The sequence below is a fragment of the Hemitrygon akajei genome, chromosome 12 (genome assembly GCF_048418815.1).
Source record: "Hemitrygon akajei chromosome 12, sHemAka1.3, whole genome shotgun sequence".
In the NCBI taxonomy this organism is placed as follows: domain Eukaryota; kingdom Metazoa; phylum Chordata; class Chondrichthyes; order Myliobatiformes; family Dasyatidae; genus Hemitrygon; species Hemitrygon akajei.
The window spans coordinates 90,701,119-90,727,259 of NC_133135.1; the positions used below are offsets into that span (position 1 = coordinate 90,701,119).

At 40.3% G+C, this 26,141-nt stretch overlaps 1 protein-coding gene across 3 annotated transcripts in view; it reads left to right on the forward strand.

Moving 5' to 3' along the window:
* fam20b (FAM20B glycosaminoglycan xylosylkinase) overlaps window positions 1–26,141 on the forward strand; it is a 141,605-nt gene that overhangs the window by 98,743 nt on the left and 16,721 nt on the right. For all 3 annotated transcript variants that reach the window (XM_073063680.1, XM_073063683.1, XM_073063681.1), the window contains exons 4-5: window positions 22,906–23,015; window positions 24,985–25,156. In XM_073063680.1, coding sequence (XP_072919781.1) covers window positions 22,906–23,015; window positions 24,985–25,156 — 282 coding nt within the window. The remainder of the gene's footprint in view (window positions 1–22,905; window positions 23,016–24,984; window positions 25,157–26,141) is intronic.

Here is a 26,141-nt window from a genome sequence, read left to right on the forward strand (position 1 = left end):
TTTTTAAGGAACAACAGAACTTAACTAAAAAGGCAATACGGGGAGAAAAAATGAGGTACGAACGCAAGCTAGCCAGGAATATAAAGGAGGATAGCAAAAGCTTTTTTAGGTATGTGAAGAGAAAGAAGATAATTAAGAACAATGTTGGGCCCTTGAAGAATGAATTGGGTGAAATTGTTATGGGAAACAGAGAAATGGCAGAAGAATTTAATAAGTACTTTAGATCTGTCTTCACTAGGGAAGACACAAGCAATCTCCCAGATGTATGGATGGGCCAAGGACATAGGGTAACAGAGGAAATGAAACAGATTGACTTTAGGAAGGAAACGGTGATGAGTAGACTGATGGGACTGAAGGCTAACAAATCCCCAGGTCCAGATGGTCTGCATCCTAGGGTACTAAAGGAGGTGGCTCTGGAAATTGCGGATGCATTGGTAATCATTTTCCAATGTTCCTTAGATTCAGGATCAGTTCCTGAGGATTGGAGAATGGCTAATGTTATCCCACTTTTTAAGAAAGGAGGGAGGGAGAAAACAGAGAACTATCGTCCTGTCAGCCTAACATCAGTAGTGGGGAAGATGCTAGAGTCCATTATTAAAGATGAAATAGTGGCATATCTAGATAGCAGTGATAGGATTGGGCCGAGCCAGCATGGATTTACCAAGGGCAAATCATGCTTGACTAATCTATTGGAGTTTTTTGAGGAAGTAACCAGGAAGTTGGACAAGGGAGATCCAGTGGATATAGTGTACCTCGATTTTCAGAAGGCATTTGATAAGGTCCCACATAGGAGATTGGTGGGTAAAATCAGAGCTCATGGCATTGGGGGGAAGATATTGACATGGATAGAAAACTGGTTGGCAGATAGTAAGCAAAGGGTAGCGGTGAATGGGTGTTTCTCGGAATAGCAGGTGGTGACTAGTGGGGTGCCACAGGGCTCGGTATTGGGACCACAGCTGTTTACGATTTACATCAACAATTTAGATGAAGGCATTGAGAATAACATCAACAAGTTTGCTGATGATACTAAGCTGGGTGGTAGTGTGACGTGATGAGGATGTTAGGAGAATTCAGGGTGACTTGGATAGGCTGGGTGAGTGGGCAGATACTTGGCAGATGACGTTTAATGTGAATAGGTGTGAGGTTATCCACTTTGGGAGTAAGAACAGGAAGGCAAATTATTATCTGAATGGTGTAGAGTTAGGTAAGGGAGAAATACAAAGAGATCTAGGAGTCCTTGTTCATCAGTCACTGAAGGTGAATGAGCAAGTGCAGCAGGCAGTGAAGAAGGCTAATGGAATGTTGGCCTTTATTACAAAAGGAATTGAGTACAAGAGCAAGGAAATCCTTTTGCATTTGTACAGGGCCCTGGTGAGACCACACCTGGAATATTGTGTACAGTTTTGGTCTCCAGGGTTAAGGAAGGACATCCTGGCTGTAGAGGAAGTGCAGCGTAGATTCACAAGGTTAGTTCCTGGGATGTCCGGACTGTCTTACGCAGAGAGGTTAGAGAGACTGGGCTTGTACACGCTGGAATTAAGGAGATTGAGAGGGGATCTGATTGCAACATATAAGATTATTAAAGGATTGGACAAGATAGAGGCAGGAAATATGTTCCAGATGCTGGGTGAGTCCAGTACTAGAGGGCATGGTTTAAGAATAAGGGGTAGGTCATTTAGGACAGAGTTAAGGAAAAACTTCTTCTCCCAGAGAGTTGTGGGGGTGTGGAATGCACTGCCTCGGAAGGCAGTGGAGGCCAATTCTCTGGATGCTTTCAAGAAGGAGCTAGATAGGTATGGATAGGGGAATCAAGGGATATGGGGACAAGGCAGGAACCGGGTATTGATAGTAGATGATCAGCCATGATCTCAGAATGACGGTGCAGGCTCGAAGGGCCGAATGGTCTACTTCTGCACCTATTGTCTATTGTCTTCTACCAAAGTGCATGACTGTTCACTTCCTGACACTGTATTCCATCTGCTACTTATTTGCCCATTCTCATAATCTGTCCAAGTCCTTCTGTAGCCTCTCTACTTCCTCAAAGCTACCTGCCCCTCCATCTATCTTCATATCATCTGCAAACTTTTCAACAAAGCCATAAGTTCCATCATCCAAATTATTAACATATAATGTAAAGAGAATCAGTCACTAGACAATAGACAGTAGGTTCAGGAGTAGACCATTTGGCCCTTCTAGCCAGCACCACCATTCACTGTGATCATGGCTGATCATACACGATCATTACCCCGTTCCTGCCCTCTCCCCATATCCCTTGACCCTGCTACCTATAAGAGCTCTATCTAACTCTCTCTTGAAAGCATCCAGAGACTTGGCCTCCACTGCCTTCTGGGGCAGAGCATTCCACATATCCACAACTCTCTGGGTGAAAAAGTTTTTCCGCATCTCTGTTCTAAATGGCCTACCCCTTATTCTTAAACTGTGGCCTCCAGTTCTGGACTCACTCATCAGCGGAAACATGCTTCCTGCCTCCAGCGTGTCCAATCCCTTAATAATCTTATATGTTTCAATCAGATAACCTCTCATCCTTCTAAATTCTAGTGTATACAAGCCCAGTCACTCCGATCTTTCAACATATGACAGTCCCGCCATTCTGGGAATTAACCTTGTGAACCTATGCTGCATTCCCTCAATAGCAAGAATGTCCTTCCTCAAATTTGGAGATCAAAACTGCACACAATACTCCAGGTGGGGTCTTACCAGGGCCCTGTACAGCTGCAGAAGGACCTCTTTACTCCTATACTCAATTTCTCTTGTTATAAAGGCCAGCATGCCATTAGCTTTCTTCACTGCCTGCTGTACCTGCATGCTTGCTTTCATTGACTGATGTACAAGAACACCTAGATCTTGTTGTACTTCCCCTTTTCCTAACTTGACTCCATTTAGATAGTAATCTGCCTTCCTGTTCTTGCCACCAAAGTGAATAACCTCACATTTATCCACATTAAACTGCATCTGCCATACATTTGCCTACTCACCTAGCCTGTCCAAGTCACCTTGCATTCTCATAACATCCTCCTGACATTTCACACTGCCACTCAGCTTTGTGTCATCGGCAAATTTGCTAATGTTACTTTTAATCCCTTCATCTAAATCATTAATGTATATTGTAAACAGCTGTGGTCCCAGCACCGAACCTTGCGGTACCCCACTGGTCACAGCCTGCCATTCCGAAAGGGACCCGTTTATCGTTACTCATTCTTTCCTGTCAGCCAGCCAATTTTCAATCCATGTCAGTACTCTGCCCCCAATACCATGTGCCCTAATTTTTCCCACTAATCTCCTATGTGGGACTTTATCAAAAGCTTTCTGCAAGTCCAGGTACACTATATCCACTGGCTCTCCCTTGTCCATTTTCATAGTTACATCCTCAAAAAACTCCAGAAGATTAGTCAAGCATGATTTTCCCTTCATAAATCCATGCTGACTCGGACTGATCCTTCTACTGCTATCCAAATGTGTCGTAATTTCCTCTTTTATAATTGACACCAGTATCTTTCCCACTACTGACGTCAGGCTAACTGGTCTATAATTCCCTGTTTTCTCTCTCCCTCCTTTCTTGAAAAGTGGGACAACATTAGCCACCCTCCAATCCGCGTGAACTGTTCCTGAATCTATAGAACATTGGAAAATGATTACGAATGCATCCACGATTTTTAGAGCCACCTCCTAACCGTTTCTTGCCTAATATAAATTTAATTCAGTTTATCCATTACCCTAGTTCCTTTGGCCACTTTTACATCTGGGAGATTGTTTGTGTCTTTGATAATGAAGACAGATCCAAAGTACCTGTTCAACTCATCTGCCATTTCCTTGTTCCCCATAATAAATTCACCCGTTTCTGTCTTCAGTGGCCCAATTTTGGTCTTAACTATTTTTTTGCTTTTCACATACCTAAAGAAGCTTTTACTATCCTCCTTTATATTCTTGGCTAGTTTACCTTCATACCTCATTTTTTCTCCGCGTATTGACTTTTTTGTTATCTTCTGTTGCTCTTTAAAAGCTTCCCAGTCCTCTGGCTTCTTGCTCATCTTTGCTATGTTATACTTCTCTTTTATTTTTATACTGTCCTTTACTTCACTCGTCAGCCACGGCCGCCCCTTACTCCTTTTAGGGTCTTTCTTCTCTTTAGAATGAACCGATCCTGCGCCTTCTGCATTATTCCCAGAAATACCTGCCATTGTTGTTCCACTGTCTTCCCTGCTAGGGTATTGTTCCATTGAACTTTGGCCAGCTCCTCCCTCATAGCTCCATAGTTCCCTTTGTTCAACTGTAATACTGACACATCCGATTTTCCTTTCTCCTTCTCAAATTGTAGGTTAAAACATATCCCAATAAAGACTCTTGTGGAAGACCACAAGTCACCGGCAGCCAACTAGAAAAGGCACCCTTTATTCCCACTCTTTGCCTCCTGCCAGTCAGCCACTGCTTTATCCGTGCTCGACTCTTCCCTGTAATAGCTTGTTAAGCAGCCTCATGTGTGGCACCTTGTCAAAGGCCTTCTGAAAATCCAAGAACACAACATCAACCAATTTTCCTTTGTCTATCCTGCTTGTTGTTACTTCTTTAAAGAATTCCAACAGATTTGTCAGGCAAGATTTTCCCTTGAGGAAACCGTGCTGACTGTGGTCTGTTTTATCATGTGTCTCCAAGTACCGGAAACTACATCCTTAACAATCAAATCCAACATCTTCCCAACTATTGAGGTCAGACTTACTGGTCTATAACTTCCTTTCTTCTGCCTCTTTTCCTTCTTAAGAATGGAGTGACATTTGCAATTTTCCATCTACTGGAACCATTCCAGATCTAGTGATTCTTAAAAGATCATTATTAATGCTTCCACAATCTCATCAGCTACTTCTTTCAGAACCCTGGAATGTAACTACTTTTGGTCCAGGTAACTTATCTACCTTCAGACCTATCAGTTTCCCAGGAACCTCTCTCTAATTTTGGTAACTTCACACATTTTATGACCCCTGACCACTGGAACTTCCACCATATTTCTAGTGTCTTCCACAGTGAAGGATGATGCAAAATACTTATTCAGTTTGTCTACCATTTCCTTGTCCCCCATTACTACCTCTCCAGCATCATTTTCCAACAGTCCAATATCCACTCTTGCCTCTCTTTTACAATTTATGTATCTGAAGAAACTTTTGGTATCCTCTTTAATATTATTGGCTAGTTTACTTTTGTATTCCATCTTTACCTTCTTAATGACTTTTTAGTTGTCTTCTGTTGACATTTGAAAGCTTCTCAATCTTCTAACTTCCCACTAATTTTTGCTCTATTATATGCCCTCTCTTTGGCTTTTATGTTGGCTTTGACTTATCTTGTTATCCATGATTATGTCATCTTTCCTTTAGAATACTTCTTCCTGTTTGGGATGTGTATATCCTGTGCCTTCTGAATTGCATTCAGAGATTCCGGCCAACTCCTCTCTCATGCCCTATAATCCCTTTACTCCACTGATACATCCGATGTTAGCTGCTGCTACTCAAAATTCAGGGTAAATTCAATCATATTATGATTCCATGCCCCTAAGGGTTCTTTCAGCTTAAGCTCTAATCAATTCCGGTTCGTTGTACAACACCCAATTCAGAACAGCTGATCCCCTAGTGGGCCCAACCATGAGCTGCTCTAAAAAGTCATCTCGTAGGCATTCTAGAAATTCCTCTCCTGGAATCCAGCACCAACCTGATTTTCCCAATCTACCTCCATATTGAAATCCCCATTACTGTTGTAACATTGCCCTTATGGCATGCATTTTCTATCTCCCGTTGTAATTTGTAGATTACATCCTTACTACTGTTTGTGGCTCTGTATATAACTCTCATCAGGGTCTTTTTACCCTTACAGTTCATTAGCTCTATCCACAATGATTCAACACCTTCCAACCCTATGTCATCTCTTTCTAATGATTTGATTTTGTTTTTTTACCAACAGAACAACACCATCCCCTCTGCCTTCCTGCCTATCATAAGACCATAAGATTTTGGAGCAGAAGCAGGCCATTAGGCCCATTGAGTCTGCTGTGCCATTTAACCTTGGGCTGATCCAGTTCTTCCAGTCATCCCCACTCCCCTGTCTTCTCCGCATACCCTTTGATGCCCTGGCTAATCAAGAACCTATCTATCTCTGCCTTAAACGCACCCAGTAACTTGGCCTCCACAGCCACTCATGGCAACAAATTCCACAGATCTACCACCCTCTGACTAAAGTAATTTCTCCGTATCTCTGTTCTAAATGGACATCCTTCCATCCTGAAGTTGTGCCCTGGACTCCTCTACCATTGGAAATAACTTTGCTATATTTAATCTGTTCAGGCCTTTTAACATTCAGAATGTTTCTATAAGATCCCCCCTAGTTCTCCTGAACTCCAGGGAATACAGCCCAAGAGCTGCCAGACATTCCTCATACAGTAACCCTTTCAGTCCTGGAATCATTCTCATGAATCTTCTCTGAACCCTCTCCAATGTCAGTATATCCTTTCTAAAATAAGGAGCCCAAAACTACACACAATACTCCAAAGTGCAGTCTCACAAGTGCCTTATAGAGCCTCAACATCACAACCCTGCTTATATATTCTATACCTCTAGAAATGAATGCCACCATTGCATTTGCCTTCTGCACCACCGACTCAACCTGGAGATTAACCTTTAGGATATTGTGCACAAGGACTCCCAAGTCCCTTTGCATCTCTGTATTTTGAATTCTCTTCTCATCTAAAATAATAGTCTGCCCATTTATTTCTTCTACCAAAGTGCATGACCATACACTTTCCAACATTGTATTTCATTTGCCACTTCTTTGTCCATTCTCCTAAACTATCTAAGTCTCCCTGCAGGCTCTGTGTTTCCTCAACACTATACACTCCTCCATCTATCTTTGTATCATCAGCAAATTTAGCCAGAAATTCATTAATCCCATGGTCATTGACATACATCATAAAAAGCAGCGGTCCCAACATTGACCCTTACAGAACTGCATTGGTAACCAGCAGCCAGCCAGAATAGGATCCCTTTATTCCCACTCTATTTTCTGCCGATCAGCCTATGCTCCATCCATGCTAGTAACTTCCCTATAATTCCGTTGGCTCTTATCTTGCTAAACAGCCTTGTGTGGCACTTTGTCAAAGACGTTCTGAAAATCCAAGTACACCACATCTACTGCATCTCCTTTGTCTACCCTGCTTGTAATTTCCTCAAAAAATTGCAGTAGGTTTGTCAGGCAGGATTTTCCTTTCAGGAAACCATGCTGTCTTTGGCCTATCTTGTCATGTGCCTCCAAGTACTCCGTATTCTCATCCCTAACAATCAATTCCAACAACTTCCCAACTGCTGATGTCAGGCTAACAGTTCTATAGTTTCCTTTCTGCTGCCTCCCACCCTTCTTAAATAGTGAAGTAACATTTGCAATTTTCCAGTCATCTGGTACAATACCAGAATCTATTGATTCTTGAAAGATCATTGTTAATGCCTCCATAATCTCTCCAGCGACTTCCTTCAGAACCTGAGGGTGCATTCCATCAAGTCCAGGAGATTTATCCACCCTCAGACCACTGAGCATCTTCTCAGTCTTAATTTTCACTGCACATACTCCACTTACTCATACAATGTGGAAGCATTGGAAAGGGTACAGAGGAGATTTACCAGGATGCTGCCTGGTTTAAAGAGTATGGATTATGATCAGAGATTAAGGGAGCTAGGGGTTTACTCTTTGGAGAGAAGGAGGATGAGAGGAGACGTGATAGTGGTGTGCAAGATATTAAGAGGAATAGACAGAGTGTACAGCCGACGCCTCTTCCCCAGGGCACCACTGCTCAGTACAAGAGGACATGGCTTTAAGTTAAGGGGAGGGAAGTTCAAGGGGGATTTTAGAGGAAGGTTTTTCACTCAGAGAGTGTTTGGTGCGTGGAATGCACTGCCTGAGTCAGTGGTGGAAGCGGACACACTAGTGAAGTTTAAGAGACTACTAGACAAGTATATGGAGGAATTTAAGGTGGGGGGTTATATGTGAGGCAGGGTTTGAGGGTCAGCACAACATTGTGGGCCGAAGGGCCTGTAATGTGCTGTACTATTCTATGTTCTTACCTCTTACCTCTTCCCTGACACTCGTGAATGTCTGGTATACTGCAGACATCTTCCACTGTGAAGACTGATGCAAACACGCATTCAGTTCCTCTGTCATCACTGCATCTCTCATTACAATATTTCCAGTGTCATTTTCTATTGGTCCTATATCTACCTCAACTCTCTTTTACCCTTTATATACTTAAAAAAGCTTTTAGTATCATCTTCTATATTAGTCACCAGCTTCCTATCATAATTCATCGTTTCCTTCCTAATGACCTTCTTAGTTTCCTTCTGCAAGTTTTTAAAAGCTTCCTAATCCTCTATCTTCCCACTAGCTTTGGCTTCCTTGTATGCCCTCTCTTTTGCTTTTACTTTGGCTCTGGCTTCACTTGTCAGCCATTGCTGCTCTGCTGTCCTTCCTGCTAGTGTCCCTTTCCAGTCAACCTTGGCCAGCTCCCCTCTCATGCCATTTCCTTTATTCCAATGAAATACCGACACATTGGAATTTAGTTTCTCCTCAAATTTCAAAGTGAACTTGATCGTATTCTTTTTCTTTTTAAATCTTTTTATTAATTTTCAAACAAAACATAAGAAAAAAACAACAAATACAGAGAGCTTGAGAGTACATAATTAATAAGATTGGAATGCAAATACCAACAGTTAATAACACTGATATAATAACCTCCCAAACTCATATTGTATTTACAAAAATAAACCCCCACCAAAAAAAAACTAATAACAGCTAACCTAACCGACATGGGCTATTGTATCATATCAGGTATACACAGTAGTGTCAATAACTCCACTCCTCTATCCAAATAACTACAGGTGATAAGAAAAAGGTTCGGGAAAGGTCAGTTTTACTCATATGAAAATGTTGAATGAATGATCTCCAGGTTTCTTCAAATTTGACCGAAGGGTCAAAAATGACACTTCTGATTTTTTCTAAACTCAGACAAGATATAGTTTGGGAAAACCATTGAAATGTAGTTGGGGGATTAATTTCTTTCCAGTTCAATAGAATGGATCTTCTAGCCATTAATGTAACAAATGCAATCATCCACTGAGCTGAAGGGGATAAATAACTGTTATCCACCAATAATTGCAGTAATAGGATGAGGTTGCAAATTAATAATCAATACTTTTGAAATGATACCAAAAATATCTTTCCAGTATTTTTGCAAGCAAGGGCAAGAGCAAAACATGAGGGTCAAAGAAGCTACTTCAGAGTGACATCTATCACAGATTGGATTAACGTGGGAATAAAATCGAGCAAGTTTGTCCTTAGACATATGGGCCCTATGTACCACCTTGAATTGTATTAGGGCGTGTTTGGCACAAATAGAAGAGGAGTTAACTAACTGTAAAATTTTCTCCCGTTGTTCTGTAGGTAAGGGAAATTGAAGTTCTTTTTCCCATTCATTCTTAATTTTATCTGACATCCCTGGCTGTATTTTCATGATCATATTATAAATGACGGCTATTAAACCCTTCTGATAGGTATTTAAACCTAGAATTCTTTCCGTGCTGTCAATTGGGCATGAATTCGGAAATGACTGTAACATACTATTCAAAAAATTTCTAATTTGTAAATATCAAAAAAATGCACTCTAGGCAAATTATATTTATTAGACAGCTGTTCAAAGGACATGACATCTAAGAATACGTCACGAAAACATGTATACCCCTCGTTTTCCATAGCACAAAGGCTTGATCCATAACAGAGGGCTGAAAAAGAAAGCTAGATATAATAGGGCTTGATAAAATGAACTTACTCAAACCAAAAAATTTACAGAATTGAAACCATATTCGTAATGTATATTTAACTATAGGGTTAGTCATTTGTTTATTCAGTTTAGAGAAGACAAAAGGAAGCAAAGACCCTAAGATAGAGACCAATGAAAAACCTTGTACAGATTTACACTCCAGATTTACCCATTGTGGGCTTTGTATTACCACTGAGTCCTGTGTCCAAAATATTAAATATCGGATATTAACTGCCCAATAATAAAGTCTTAGGTTTGGCAAAGCCAAACCACCTTCCTCCTTAGACTTCTGTAAATATTTTTTTACTTGATCTAGGATTTTTATTCTGCCATACATACAAAGATATTTTAGAGTTAATAATATCAAAGAAGGATTTAGGAATAAAAATTGGTAATGCTTGAAATAAGTATAAAAATTTAGGTAGAACCATCATCTTAATAGCATTGATTCAACCAACCAATGACAAAGACAATGGGGACCATCTAGTAACGAGTTGCTTAATCTGGTCAATTAAAGGTAAAAAATTAACTTTGAATAAATCTTTATGTTTCTTGGTAATTTTAATACCCAAATAAGTAAAGTTATCTGTAACTACTTTAAATGGTAGATGTTTATAATCTGAAACTTGCATATTTAATGGGAATAATTCACTCTTATTGAGATTCAGTTTATAGCCAGAAAAGCTACTAAACTGAGCAAGCAAAGATAAAACAACAGGAATAGATCTCTCAGGTTCAGAGATATATAGTAATAAATCATCAGTGTATACCTCTACCGTCAAAATGAGGCCACACGCAGGTCGATGGAGCAATATCTTATCTCCCGCCTAGGTAGCCTCCTACCTGCCGGCATGAACATCCAACTCACAGACCTCTGTTGATACCCCTGCCCCCCCCCATCCCTATCTATTATTTTAGTCTGGTTCTCTTTCTCTCTCTTTTCCCCCCTCACTATAATCTCCGTCCAGCCCTACCTTTCTTTCTCTTTTATTTCCCATAATTCTCCACCTTCCCCCAGCCCATTTCTCTCCAGCCTATCACTTCCTAGCTCTCTACTTTATCCCTCCCCCCACTTCTTATCCCCCCCTCGACCATCCCATGTTACTTCACTCCTGATGAAGGGTTTCGGCCCGAAATGTTGTCATTACCTCCTCCCATAGATGCTGTCTGGCCTGCTGAGTTCTGCCAGCATTTTGTGTTTTTATCAGCGTATAATGATAGCTTATATGTTCCTTCCCCACGGGTAATACCAAAAATGTTAGGTGAATCACGAATAGCAATGGCTAAGGGTTCTAAAGCAATGTCAAATAGTAGAGGACTTAAAGGACAGCCTTGCCTCGTGCCACGAAACAACTGAAAAAAGGGAGATCTTTGATTATTGGTAAGAACCGAAGCAAAGGCTTATAATATATTAATTTAATCCACGATATAAATGTCAGGCTAAAATTAAAATTCTGAAGCGTACTAAATAAATATGGCCATTCAACTCTGTCAAACGCTTTCTCAGCGTCCAAGGAAATAACACATTCTGGGATTCTAGATGAAGGAGTATAAGCTATATTAATTAATTTTCTAATGTTAAAAGATGAATAACGATTTTTAATAAATCCAGTCTGGTCCTCAGAAATGATTTGAGGTAGTATATTTTCCAATCTGGTGGCCAAGATTTTGGTAAAAATCTTGGAATCCACATTCAGCAAAGATATAGGCCGATATGATGCATATTCAATGTCTTTGACTTTTTTTTAAGAATTAGAGAAATAGAAGCTTCATAAAAAGATTGTGGTAATTTACCTACAGTTAATGTGTCCTTAAAAATTTTACATAACCAAGGAGAAAGTATAGAAGAGAAAGGTTTTAAAAATTCTGCAGTGTAACCATCCGGACCAGGGGCTTTACCTGAATTCATTGAAAAAATAGCCTCTTTTATTTCAGCTTCCATAATGGGTGCATCTAATGATACACAATCCTTGGCTGTTAATTTCGGGATATTCAGTTTCCTTAAAAATTCATTTGTTATGGAAGAATCATCAGAAAATTCTGATTGATATAAAGAGTTATAAAATTCTTGAAAGACTTTGTTTATCACTTTATGATCAACCGTCAGAGTACCATCTCGTTTACGGATCTTAATGATCTGACGTTTAACTGGAGTAGTTTTCAATTGATTAGCCAATAATTTACCAGATTTATCCCTATGTATATAAACTGAGTCCTAGTTTTAATTACCGTAGATTCCGGACTACAGAGCGCACCTGATTTTTAGCCGCTGGCACTAATTTTAGAAATAAAATCATTTTTTTAAATGTAAAGGCCGCACCGGATTTTAGGCCGCAGGTGTCCCACGTTGTAATATGAGATATTTACACAGAAAGATATTACACGTGAGGATTTTTTTAACTTTTAATTAAATCCATATGGTAACAAAAACAAATACATATTGCAAATGCTTTTTTTCGAACCGTGCCCGTACGCGGCTACTTTTAAATATACGTTGCGTATACTTCTTTACTGAACAACATTCCAATATCTCCTAACGACTGGTAAAAAATATATATACTGCAGCCTACCAGGAAAAGTTATTGATACCTTTAACTTAAAAGCAGAGTTCGCTCGGATCCAAAGCCGCTCGCGTAATGCCGCTCCCCCCCTCCTTTCCGTTTCATCGCAGACGGCATTTAAAAGCAGATTTCGCTCAGATCCAAAGCCGCTCGCGGAATCCGCTCCCCCCCTCCTTTCCGTTTCATCGCAAACGGCATTTTCCCACAAGACGCCGCGAAACCGGGTGTGTCGTCATAGCATCCCGCGATGTAGTACAGAAAACAAATATAGTTTAAACTAAGAGGGTAGGTAGCACAATGCTTCGAGTGTTTTCCATGTTGATGAGGGTGAGTACAAATGACTGATTTACAATAATTTAATTGTGAAAGTGCGCTTGATTTATCGTACAATTTCATTGGACCTCTGTGAACTACTCATCAATTTTATTGGTCTACTGTTACGAGGCAAAATGTTTACGAGGCGGCATGAAAAAAATCATGCATTAGCCGCTTCGGATTATTGGCCGCAAAGTTCAAAGCTGTTCAAAATGTGGGAAAAAAGTAGCGGCTTAAAATCCGGAATCTACGGTAATTGATTTTCAATTGAAGAGGATAATAGCAAACTGTGCTCCATTTGAAGTTCAACTCTCTTTTTATAAAGCTCCTTACTAGGAGTCACAGAGTATGTCTTATCAATTTCTTTAATCTTATCAACCAACATAAGTATTTCAGTGTTAATTCGTTTTCTGACTCCAGCAGAGTATGAAATAATTTGACCACAGATAAATGCTTTAAAGGTGTCCCATAATATTCCACTAGAAATCTCTTCTGTAGAGTTTGTTGAAAAGAACAAATCAATTTGTTGTCTAATAAAGTTGAGAAAGTCTGAATCCTGAAGTAGAGTAGAGTTGAACCGCCATGGTTTAACACTTGAGGATGAATCCGTTGTCTTAATAGATAGTTTCAAAGGTGCATGGTCAGAGATAGTAATAGAATCATAGTTACAGTCAATAACGGCTGTAAGTAAATGATGATCAATGATACATGGATCTTCAAATTATGAAAGGTCCAAATCTATAAGCTAATTGTTAGCTTAAAAAAAAGAGCAAAAACAATTTAAAAAAAACTGTTAAAGACAGATCATAAAAATACAATATGTTAATCAGCTCATAGCAGAAGGATGATGTTCCTCGAGAAATCTTTGGGCATCAGCTGGAGATTTAAACAGCCGGCGAGAATTATCGGGAAGAACGACTCTCAGATGCGCTGGGAATAACAGCGCTTGCTTGAAGCCTTTCCGAAAGAATTCTGACATCACCGATTTAAAAGCCATTCTTTCCCTCAAAACTTCAGGACTAAAATCTTCCATGATACGAAATTTGAATTCTTGAAAGTTGATCATGCCCTTCTGTCGGGCAACTCGAATCAGACGATCTTTAATATGAGCGTAGTGAAGACGGAGGATAACTGGCCTTGGTCTTTCGCCTGGACCTGGTTTTAAGAGAGAAATGTGGTGCGAGCAGTCAGTCACTGGAGGGATATCCAGAACCTTTGAGCTGAACACATACATTAAAAATTTAGAGAAATATTCAACAGGATCGCCCTTCTTGACATCTTCCAGGAGCCCGATTATCCGCAGGTTCTGTCTTCAAGATCAATAATTTTGGATTTGTAGCGTTCCAACACTTGAGAAGTTGAAGACAGCTTTTGTTCCAAAGTTTCAATTCTACGATCCCTCTGACGAGTGGCTTCGTCGAGATCTGAAATTCTTGCTTGATGTTGTTGGATTTCCGATTTAAGCGATTGAAGACTTACGTCAACTGTCTTTAAAGTTTCGTCAAGCAGGGAAAATTTTGGGCTAAGTTTTTCCTCCAGTCTCTCATCTAGAAGTTTCCTGATTGCACCCAGAGATAACAGTTCTTTAGTTGCTTTCGCTTCTTTAGTTTCTCGTGGTCTCAAAAAGTCGAAAAATATATCTTAAATATCAATGCCTTTAGTGTAGGTATAAATAAGTCAGTTAGGGGGTGATTGCAGGTAAAAAAAGTAAAAGGATTGGAGCGAAGCCTAATTCAGCTTCACACCATGAGCGCCATCTTGAGAGTTCAATCATATTGTGATCACTGTTCCCTAAGGGTTCCTTAACCTTAAACTCTCTTATCCCCTCGGGATCATTGCATAACACCTAATCCAGCACAGCCAATCCCCTAGTGGGCTCAACAACAAGCTGTTCTAAAAAGCCATCCCTTAGACATTCTGCAAATTTCCTCTCTTGAGGTCCAGTACTGGCCTGGTTTTCCCAATCCACATTCATGTTAAAATCCCCACGATTATCAAGACAATGCCCTTCTGACACGGTTTTTCTATCTCCTGCTCTAATTTGTAATCCACTTCCTGGCTGCTGTTTGGAGGCCTGTATGCAACTGCCATTAGGGTCCATTTCTTAACTCAACCCATAGAGACTCTACACCTTCTGATTCTATGTCATCACTTTCTTTCCGATACATTGTACATCCTTGGACGGTCATCTCCCAATGGCAGCCATCCTTTAGCTAAGTTTCAGAGATGGCCACAATGTCATACTTGTCAATCTGTAGCTGAATTTCAAGATCATCCATTTTATTTCTTATGCTGTGTACATTCAAATATAACACTTTCAGTCCAGTTGCCCTGTAACTCATCCCACTGGCTGTGATTTTGCCTCATCTCCTGCCTGTCTTTTCTATCATCTCTGTTACACGCTATCTTTGATTTATTTCTGTTTTCCCCTTCCTCCGATTCCCATCCCCTTGCCAAATAGACCCTCCCTGTCTGCTAGGATATTGGACCCCTTTGAGTTCAGATGTAACCCAACTTTTTGTACAGCTTGTACCTCCCCCAGAAGAGGTCCCAATGATCCAGGAACACGAAGCCTTGCCCCTTACACCAGTCTCTCAGCCACAAATTAATATGCCTTATCATGCTATTCTTGCGCTTGTTAGCACATGGTACAGGCAGCAATCCTGAGATTACTAACCTGCTTTTCAGCTTCCTACCCAACTCCCTGAACTCTCTCTTCAGGACTTCCTTCCTTTTTCTACCAATGTCATTGGTACCAATGTGTACCAAGACTTCTGGCTGTTCACCCTCTCCCTTCAGAATACTCTGCACCCGATCCGAAACATCCTGTACCCCAGCACCTGGGAGGCAACTCACCATGTGGGTACAGGTGTCCCCCGTTTTTCGAACGTTTGCTTTACGACACCTCACTGTTACAAAAGACCTACATTAGTTACCTGTTTTCGTTAACAGAAGGTGTTTTCACTGTTACGAAGAAAGGCAGCTTGCGCCCCAAGCAGCCAAGTTCCTCCACCGGAACTGCATTCTAGCCGGCATTGCTTAAACACGTACCTGTGAGCATCTGTGCTTTATGTCAATCTATTTTGTGCATCCGTTAGCAAGATGAGTTCTAAGGTATCGGAAAAGCCTAAAAGAGCTCATAAGGGTGTAACACTTAGCGTAAAACTAGACATAATTAAGCATTTCAATCACAGTGAGCGAAGTAAGGACATAGTGAGTTTGGCTAAGGAGGCTGGGTTTGTGGAAGTTGACGAAGATGATGTTGAAGAGGTTTTGGCATCCCATGACCAAGAACTGATAGATGAAGAGATGATGCAATTGCACGAGGAAAGGATAACAATCAAAACCGAACGAAGTAATGAAGTTGTCCAGGAACTGAATGTGAAGCAATTGCGTGAGATTTTCGCTGTGATTGACAACGCTGCAGTGATTGAAGAAAAGTATGACTTTAATTTTGAAAGGATGCGTAGGTTTAGGGCATATTTGCAGGATGGTTTGAGTGCTTACAAAGAACTGTATGATAGAAAAATGCGCGAGGCTAAGCAGTCAAACATACTGTCGTTTTTCAAGCCTTCCACATCAGCCACAGCAGACATTGTGGCAGGCAGACATAGAAGAAAGTGACCTGCCTGCCCTGATGGAAATAGACGACGATGAGATGACACCCCAGTCTCCCACAACCCCAACCTCTGACGACTCAGCCTAACACACCATTGCTGTCTACCCGATTCCAGTAAGTGAAACTACACTGTGCATAAATTATTTCTACTTTATATAGGCTGTGTATTTTTGTGTTATTTGGTATGATTTGGCAGCTTCATAGCTTAAAGGTTACTGGAGAGAGTGCTTGGGTGAGATTTTCGCTATGGTGGACAGTGCTGCAATGATTGCAGAAGAGTATTTCCACTTTATATAGGCTGTGTATTTATCAGATAATTCCTGCTTTTACTATATGTTACTGTTATTTTAGATTTTATATGTTATTTGGCAAAATTTGGTAGGTTATTTTTTGGGTCTGCAAACGCTCACAGATTTTTCCCATATAAATAAATGGTATTTGCTTCTTCACTTTACGACATTCTGGCTTACAAACCATTTCATAGGAACACTCTACCTTCGGATAGTGGGGGAACTTGTATCTCTATCAAGCGGCCAGAACCTCCTGTCTGTTTCCCACTATGGCATCCTTTCAATACAATGTGTATCCATGGACATCAAGCTCCCAGCTATAATCTTCTTTCAGCCATGATTCAGGATGTCTACATCAAACATGCCAATGTAACTGTGCAACAAGTTCGTTATCTTATTCTGTATACTGTATACATTCAAACATAACGCCTTCAGTCCTGTAATCACTCTTTTCGATTTTGTCCATCTTTTACGTTGCAACTCAATCCTGTTGACTGCAATTTTGCCTTATCATCAGCCTCTCCTTGCCAGGAGTCTCACTACACATGGTCTGTGTTTGTAAACCAACTATCTCATCTTCAGCACTATCACTCTAGCTCCCATTCCCCTGCCAAATTAGTTTAAACCCACCTGATAACTCTAGCCAACCTCCCTGCAGTGATATTGGACCCCCTCAGGTTCAGGTGTAACCTGTCCCTTTTGTACAGGTCCTCCCTTCCCCAGAAAAGATTCCAAGGATCTGACTATGGAATCTCCTATCAACACTGCAGTCCTCTTCACCTCTCTGCTCTTCTGAGTCACAGCACCAGACTCAGTGCTAGAGACCCAGTCACTGTGGCTCTCCCCTCATAGGCTGTCCCCCTCAATAGTATCTGAAGTAGTATACTTACTTCATCCACTCTTTACCTTCCTAATTATGTTTTTAACTTCACCCCTGAAAATTTAATACTCCTCCATGCTGTCTGCAATGTTAAGTTCACTGTTGCTCGTATTTGTCAAATTTAGTTGAACTGTTTGAAGACCAATCAAATACTAGATTGGCAATATTTTTGGACATGGTATATGTGGATTGACAGAAGGTATTTCACAAGTTAGCAGTAGAGATTACTAATCAGGAAAAAAGGGTGCATAGCCTTGGGTTTGGAATTGCTTAGAGGATGGGAGTCAGAAGAGGGATAACGTGTGTTTTGTCTGATTCACGGGATGTATCGAGCACTCTTCCCCAAAGTTTTTTTTTTGTAGTACAGTCAGCCCCCCCATCCGTGGATCCACATGCGCGGATTGGGAAAACCCGGAAGTTCTCTCTCCAGCACTCGTTGTTTGAGCATGTACAGACTATATTTTCTTGTCATTATTCCCTAAACAAAACAGTATAACAACTATTTACATAGCATTTACATTGTATTAGGTATTATAGGTAATCTAGAAATGACTTAAAAGTACAGGCAGTCCCCGGGTTATGAATGAGTTCCATTCCTGAGTCCATTTTTAAGTCAGATTTGAAGTCGGAACAGGTACATCCGGTATTATTTAGCGTCAGTTAGTCAAACGTTTTTCTTAGTATATAGTACATATTTTACCTTTCTATGCATATAAAACACTTAAGAGACATATGCATTTCAATAATTAAACCACTGCATTGCTTAGTAATAATTGTAGCTTTCATCGGGGCAGGGCCTTTCACATGCTCCATTAAAATTGTTCCGATCGTTGACCGACTGTAGCCTAACGCTTTTCCAATGACCGATGGCATTTCACCTCTTTCTGATTGCTTTATTACTTCCACCTTATTTTCGTGAACAGAAACACTGCGGATTCAGAGCTGCACTGCCGGGTCCTAATGTCCACTGCATTGAGACAGGTTAAATGAAGTCCGGGGTTCCGCTGAGTCCTAAAGTCAAACGCACTGAGACAAGTTAAATAAGGGACTTGAGCATCCGTGTTGTTTGGTATCCGAGGGGGGGGTCTCGGAACCAATCCCCCGTGGATATGGAGGGCCAACTATAATTCCTCAAAACTGCATAAATTTCACAATATTGCTCAAAATAAGAATTACTTTAAAAGTAGTAACACCTTTAACATGTTCCCATTTATATTGTCCATGTGCAAAATGGAACAAGTAAACTGCATTATTTGGTTTTAATTATGGTCCAACAGTACACCCAAATGATCAAATGTGAAGTTAATATTGGACATGCTGGATAAGTCTGCCTCGCTATTGTTAAACAATAGCAATTTCTGGTCTACTGTTGGTTCATTTTGTGTTTGCACAGTTTGTTGTCTTTTGCAACTTGGTTGTTTGTCCGTCCTATTGGGTGTGGACTTTCATTGATTCTGGTGTTTCTATTGGGTGGTATATGGCGACATATATGTACTTTGATAATAAACTTACTGGGAACTTCTGAACTTCAAACAAGTGATCTATGCAGTAAACAGTGAAATGAAGTTTAAATCTTTTGGTACTGTTTAATTATTAAAAGGAATAATTAGAAAGATTATTGTCTTAAAGATCTTGAATGAGTGCAAGTTATTGAATGTCAATACGAAAGATGCAGTCTTCAAACTCTATCATATTGTGTAATTAATTGATTTCTCGAGTCTTTGCCTTGTTACGGAGTAGATCCCCAGTGTAATTTTCTCCAGTTAATAACAAAGGACTCACAGATTTTGGGGGTTGTAGTAGCAATCTCTGGTTGTTCTGGGTGATGGTTGGATTTGGCTGAGTACTGTAATCTGCCATTAAATTTATACTTGCAGTAGACTATTGGAAAAGAATTGAACAGTTTGGTAAAGACTCCGTAGAAAGACTATATGTAATCATAAAATTGGAAAGTTTTGTATGGCAGGCACTGTACAATGACTTTTCTCTATTACAAGGGAACCTCTTGCTCTCAGTAAAATTATAATTTATTGCTGGGTTCTGCATCTCATGAAGTTGTAAATTGTCACTCGGCTAGAATTGGTAATTGGTTGTCAAATATACTGAGAAACAGTAAAAAGCTTGTGTGACATCCAGACAGATCATTCTTAATATACATACATCAAGATAGGAACAAAACGGAGAAAAAAAACACAATGCAGAATATAGCAGGTCAGGCAGCACCAGAGGAGAGGAATGAACAGTTGACTTTATGGGTCAAGACCCTTCATCAGGACTGGAAAGGAAGGGGGAAGGAATTAAGTACAGGCTTTTAAGTGATTGGTGAAGCCAGGTGTGTGGGGCAGAGGGCTGAAGTACGAAGCTGGGTGGTGATAGGTAAAAAAAAAGGTAAAGGGCTGGAGAAAAAGGAATCTAATAGGTGAGGAGAGTGGATCATGGGAGAAATGGAAGAAAGAGGAGCACAAGGGTTGGGTGATAGGCGGCTGAGGAGAAGAAGAAAGAGGGATGCTAGGTATAGAATTGAAGACGAGGGAGGGGGAATATTACCAGAATTTGGAGAAATTGTTGTCATGTCATCAGGTTGGAGGCTACCCAGATGGAATATCAGGTGTGTCCCTCCTACCTGAGGGTGACCTCATCATGGCCTCATCTTCAATTCCAAACTCTGGCTCCCCTCTTACCTCTTCTTCTCACCTGCCTATTACCTACTCCTGGTGCCTTTCCTCCTTTCCTTTCTCCCAAGGTCCACTCTCCTCACCACCTTCAGCTCTTTACCTTTTCCACCTATCACTTCCCAGCTTCCTACTTCATTCCTCTCCCCCACACACACCTGGCTTCACCTGTTACCTTCCAGCTTGTACTCCATTCCATTGCCCCACCCCCACCCCTCTTCCTTTCCAGTCTTGAAGAAGGGTCTCAGCCCGAAACATTGACTGTTTAACATTTTCATTGATGCTACCTGACCTGAGTTTCTCCAGCATTTTGTGTGTATTGTTTCTATATTTCCAGCATCTGCAGAATCACAAAGCTTAGTGTTACAGTTACAGAAAGGTTACAGTGCAGGGAGACAAATAAAGTGCAAGGGGCTTGACAAGGTAGATTGAGAGATCAAGAATTCATCTCTATCATGTTTGAGGGCCCTGTCAATTGTTAGAACGAATCTTTCAATCATTCAATCTACACACCAATGCCAACCCACCTATTGTTCCCTTTTGGGTTTTTTTTGCTATTTTTCTTCTTAGAAATGGTTTAATTTTTAACTTTTTTCCAGTTTGATTAAAGGCCATTGACCTTTAATATTAACTGTTCATCTTTCCAATATGCAATCTGACCTGAGGATTTCCAGCTATTTCTGTCTTCACTCTACATTTCCAGCACCTGTTGTATTTTGTTTTGCACTTATTAGTTTTATTCACTGGAAAAAAAAGTAGATTTTAATTTACAACATTTGAACTATTGATTTACATCTGCAGTTTTCCTTTTCATGAGCGTAATACTTAATGATAACACACTGCTCTCTGAACAGCTTGCAGATAAGCAGGCTGTTTCCAGAGGTTGAGTCACCTAGTACAAAGGACAATGAATTTGATTCAGCAGCAATGTAGACAGAGTCCATGGAGGGGAGGTTGATTTCCTTGATATGCTGAACTATGTCTATAGTTTTTTGCAATCTTGGTCATAGCAGTTGAATAAGTTGTCTGGTCCTGATGGGCCTCTGTGGGTCTGGGAAGTGGATAGGTGTATAATGAGCAGGTTTTTAAAATGTAAAAATAAATCATTGCACTCAAACATTATTCGCTGGGGGGGGGGGGGGGTGTGTGTGTGTGTGTGTGTGTGTGTGTGTGTAAGATAAATGTAAGAAATAAAAAGTAAGATTGCAGATGATGGAATCATGTGGTAAAATAAACTGCTGGAAAAAGTCTATGGGTCAAGCAAAATCTGTGGCAGCAAAAGGGATTGGCAGATGTTTTGGGTTGTCATAATGCAAGATGTTGACCCAAAAGAATATTAATGCATTCCTTTGCCACCAGAAGTGCTGCTTGACTGGTGTGTTCTTCCAGCAGTTTAATTTTTGCTTGCAAGTGCAAAGTCTTATGCTCAATTAAGTTCATACAAGAGAAATTACATTGCAATGGTTGATACACTCAATTGTACCTTAGTGGGATTGAATGGTAACAAAATATACAAAATGCTGGAGGAGCTCGGCAGGTCTGGCAGCATCCAGTGTTCCTCTTGCGGGATGTGGAAAGGCAGGAAGACCTCCGGTGTCCCTGATGACTACAACTGTAAGAAGTACATCCAGCTTCTAACAATCTGCATTAAGGTGTTGGAGCTGGAACTGGATGAACTCCGGATCATTCGGAAGATAGATAGGACATACAGAGAGGTAGTTACACCCAAGGTACAGAACATAGGAAACTGAGTGACAGGAATGGTAAAGGCATTAAGGAGCCAGTACAGAGTATCCCTGTGGCCATCCCCTTCAACAACACTTTGGATACCCTCAGGGAGGGATGGCCTAACAGAGGAAAGTCACAGTGGTCAGGTGTCTGGCATTGAGTCTCCCTCTGTTACTCAGAAGGGGAGGGGGGAGAAGAAGGGAACTGTGGGGTTAGGGGATTTGTAGATAGGGGAACCGACTGGAGATTCTGTGGGCGAGAACGAGATTCCCAAATAGTATAAACCAAAACACAAAATGCTGGCAGAACTCAACAGGCCAGACAGCATCTATGGGAGGAGGTAGTGACGACATTTCGGGCCGAAACCCTTCTTCAGGAGTGAAGTAACATGGGATGGTTGAGGGGGGATAAGAAGTGGGGGGAGGTATGAAGTAGAGAGCTGGGAAGTGATAGGCTGAAGGGAAATGGGCTAGGGGGAAAGTGGAAAATTATGGGAAATAAAAGAGAAAGAAAGGTAGGGCTGGGGGGAGATTATAATGAGAGGGGAAAAAGAGAGAGAAAGAGAACCAGACTAAAATTATAGATAGGGTTGGGGTAAGGGGGGGGCAGGGGTATCAGCGGAGGTCTGTGAGTTGTATGTTCATGCTGGCAGGTAGGAGTCTACCTAGGCAGGAGATAAGGTGTTGCTCCATCAACCTGTGTGTGGCTTCATCTTGACAGTAGAGGAGGCCATGGACAGACATATCGGAGTGGGAGTGGTCTGTGGAATTGAAGTGTGTGGCCCTGACTAAAACTTGAGCTGGTGAAATATAACTGACTGACAAATCTGCTTACTTGACTAGTGCAATTTTTTTGTGAACTGATTCCTCCTCCCAGCCATGATAGCAATTTCACAATAATTCAATTATTTTAATGGTCTAGTTTTTAATGGAAGTTTTACATTTGGGATAACCATTCTGGTGCTGTTTTCTTCCCCCACAGGATTTTAGGATTGCGGCGTGCTCCAGTAGTTGTTGGGAGATACGTAAATCTAAATACAGAGATAAAACCAGTTGCATCTGAGCAGCTTCTGAGCACCTTCCTCACAGTAGGTAAGAACCACTGTTTAATTCAAGGTAACATTAAATATTTTCTTAGTTCTGTAGTACAAAGATTGGGCTGAAATGATTAGGAAATTGCCCAAGGATAGGGCAGACATTTGTCCTGCACAAATTAATCTGGCAAGATTATTAGGCTATAAGAATAGTGGGCCTGTTTTGAAATCAAGGAGTATCAGTGCCCCTGCCTTCCACTTTCAGAAAATTATCAGTCAGAACAAATTAACTTGGATGATTTTGGCTCCAAGCCTCAATTTTTTGTCTTTTTGCTCCATTTTTCTCTTTCTGTTTCTGAACTAATATGTTCTGTGACACCCATCTTCTAATTCCTCAACCCTATTCCAACTCCTCCGTTCACCACCTTGCTTCTCTCCTGGCTTCCTTGTTAGTTGGCATGGTTAATTATTCTCTCTACAATCCATCTATCCGTCAAATCTGCTTTAATTATCCTTCTTCATTTAAAAAAAAATACTGCCCCTACATCAATGCAAATTGCTCCATCGACTCTTTCCTCTCAAAGTCCTTCTTGCAATTTCCTGATCTGTGTTTTTTTTGCCCATCTTACCAGATAAACTTGTCTGAATTCCTCCAGTCCGTTTTTACTTATGCCACAGCTTTGATCAAAATTGTTAAATGATATTTGAATCAGAATCAGGTTTATTATCACTGACATGTTGTTTAATTTGTTGTTTTGTGGCAACAGTGCAATGCAATACATAAAAATACTATAAATTACAATAAGAAATATGTAAAACATTGGATTAAATATGTAGTGCAGAAAGAAAGCAATAATAGTGAGGTAGTGCTCATGGGTTCTTTGTCCATTCCAAAATCTGATGGTGGAGAGGAAGAAGCTGTTCCTAAAATGTTAAGTGTTTGTCTTCAGGCTCGTACCTTCTGTTGGTCCTAATGAGAAGAGAGCATGTCCTGGGTGGTGGGAGTCTTAATAATGGATGCAGCCTTTTTGGAGCATCACTTTTTGGAGATATCCACAATGGTGGGGAAATTAGTGACAACAATGGAGCTGACTTACTTTACCACCCTCTGCAGCTTTTCCAACCCTGTGCATTGGCCCCTCCATGCCAGATGTTAATGTTACCAGTTAGAATGCTCTCCACAGCACCAAATCTCCTCAAACTGATTAAATATAGCCGCTGGCATGCCTTCATTATAGTTGCATCAATATGTTAGTTCCAGGATAGATCTTTAGAGATATTGATTTGAAACTGCTCACTCTTTCCACTGCTGACCCTTTGCTGAGGGCAGGTGTGTGTTCCTCAACTTCCCCTTCCTGAAGTCCACAGTCAATTCTTGGGTCTTACTGATGTTGATTGCAAGCTTGTTGGTGTGACACCACTCAACCAGCTGATCTGTCTGACTCCTATATGCCAACATGTCACCGTTTGTGAAAATCTTTTAATATTTGTGAAAATGAGTAAGATTATCTATCTATCCTTATCCATCTCACCACTTGACACTGTTAAACACAGTTCATTCATCCCTTTTCTATCCACTATTATCCACCTGGATAGGACACTATTTAGGCATGTCTTTCTGGATCTGAAAGGAATTGGGTTTTTTTACTGTAGCGATGATTGTACTGTTTTATTACTGCACTTTGTTTATCATGAAGTGTAGTTTCAGGATAAGGAATAAACAGTGAGGAAGAAGATAAGAAATTTCTACACAGAGATAATTGGATTTAATTTGAAAGTTTTCAGTAAACAGTGCTGTGAATGATCAGTCATTAAGTAGATTTAACGCTAAAATTTTGGGCACAATGGGAATTGGACTATACAGAGGTCAAGGAGGAAAACTGACTTGAGGATGAACCATGATGTTAAAATCAAGGAAATTTGGTAGTTTTGCTTGGATTTCTGATTTCCATTAATGCTGTAGCTTGTTTTTAAATAAAATTACACTTTTTCTTTATATGCCTTAATGACTTACTGTACTGTTAAAGGGAACAATAGCTGCTTCTATGGAAAATGCTACTACTGCAGGGAATCTGAACCAGCATGTGCAGATGGACATATAATGGAAGGATCTGTCACACTGTGGCTACCTGACATCTGGCCAATGCAAAAACACAGACATCCATGGGGCAGAACCTATCGAGAAGGAAAACTAGCCAGGTATGCCATGTTAACTTAATTTTTTTTCTTGCATACAGATCCTTATTTCTCATAATGGAATAATAATGCCTATATTGTCCAAAGTAGCATTTAATAAAATTCAAGAGAGCACAAACACAGACATAACTGAGAATATAAGATATTGGCTACTAAGTAATTGTTCGTCCTTTCATCTTATATCCCCTTCTCCCATATCCTTTTCCCACCTCTAACCCTGGTAAGTAATTGGCATTACACAATAAAATATTGAATTCAGATTTATATTAGCAGCTTTGTACATAGTAGGGTCATAATCTTATTTTCAGCAAATTTAAAAGTAATGTTTGCATACTTTTCACATGAAGGCAATAGAAGGAATGGGAAAAATTGGGTGTAAGTATATTGCTGACCTTCTCACCAAGCTCAATCGCCTGAAACTAATTTCTTCAATTCTGTTTCTTTAAAATGCCTTCCGCTCCTGTGGTATCTACTTGTAGTTAAATGAATCCATTCTTCACCAAAAAAGAGATGAAGATTAGCTTTATTTGTCACGTATACATTGAAACAGACTTCAAAATGTGCTGTTTGTGTCAAATCAAATCTGTGAGAATTGTTCTGGGTCATAAAGTGCTTGCTGCCAACCACTACCAAAAACCTTTTTTTAAAACCATACTGTAAATCTGAACTTGTTTTTCGCCTAATTTCTCTTGTACTTTCTTCAGTCTTATCTTCTCCAAGTGTTGTCATGACTTATTTATACAAAAGTGTTACCCAAATTATTTCATGACCTTTATGTTAACTAGTAGAACAAATAGTTTCCTCTTTTCAGGCTGATCAATGCCTTTATTCAATATTTGGTATTATCATCATCTAGTAACTCATCATTTACCCCTGCCCCTATCGTTGCTAATTAACTCTTCACTCTTTGATCCTCATGTCATGTCCAGTCCTTGTCTATACAGGTTTCCCCTGCTATTCAAAGGTAGAGCATTCCTATGAAACGATT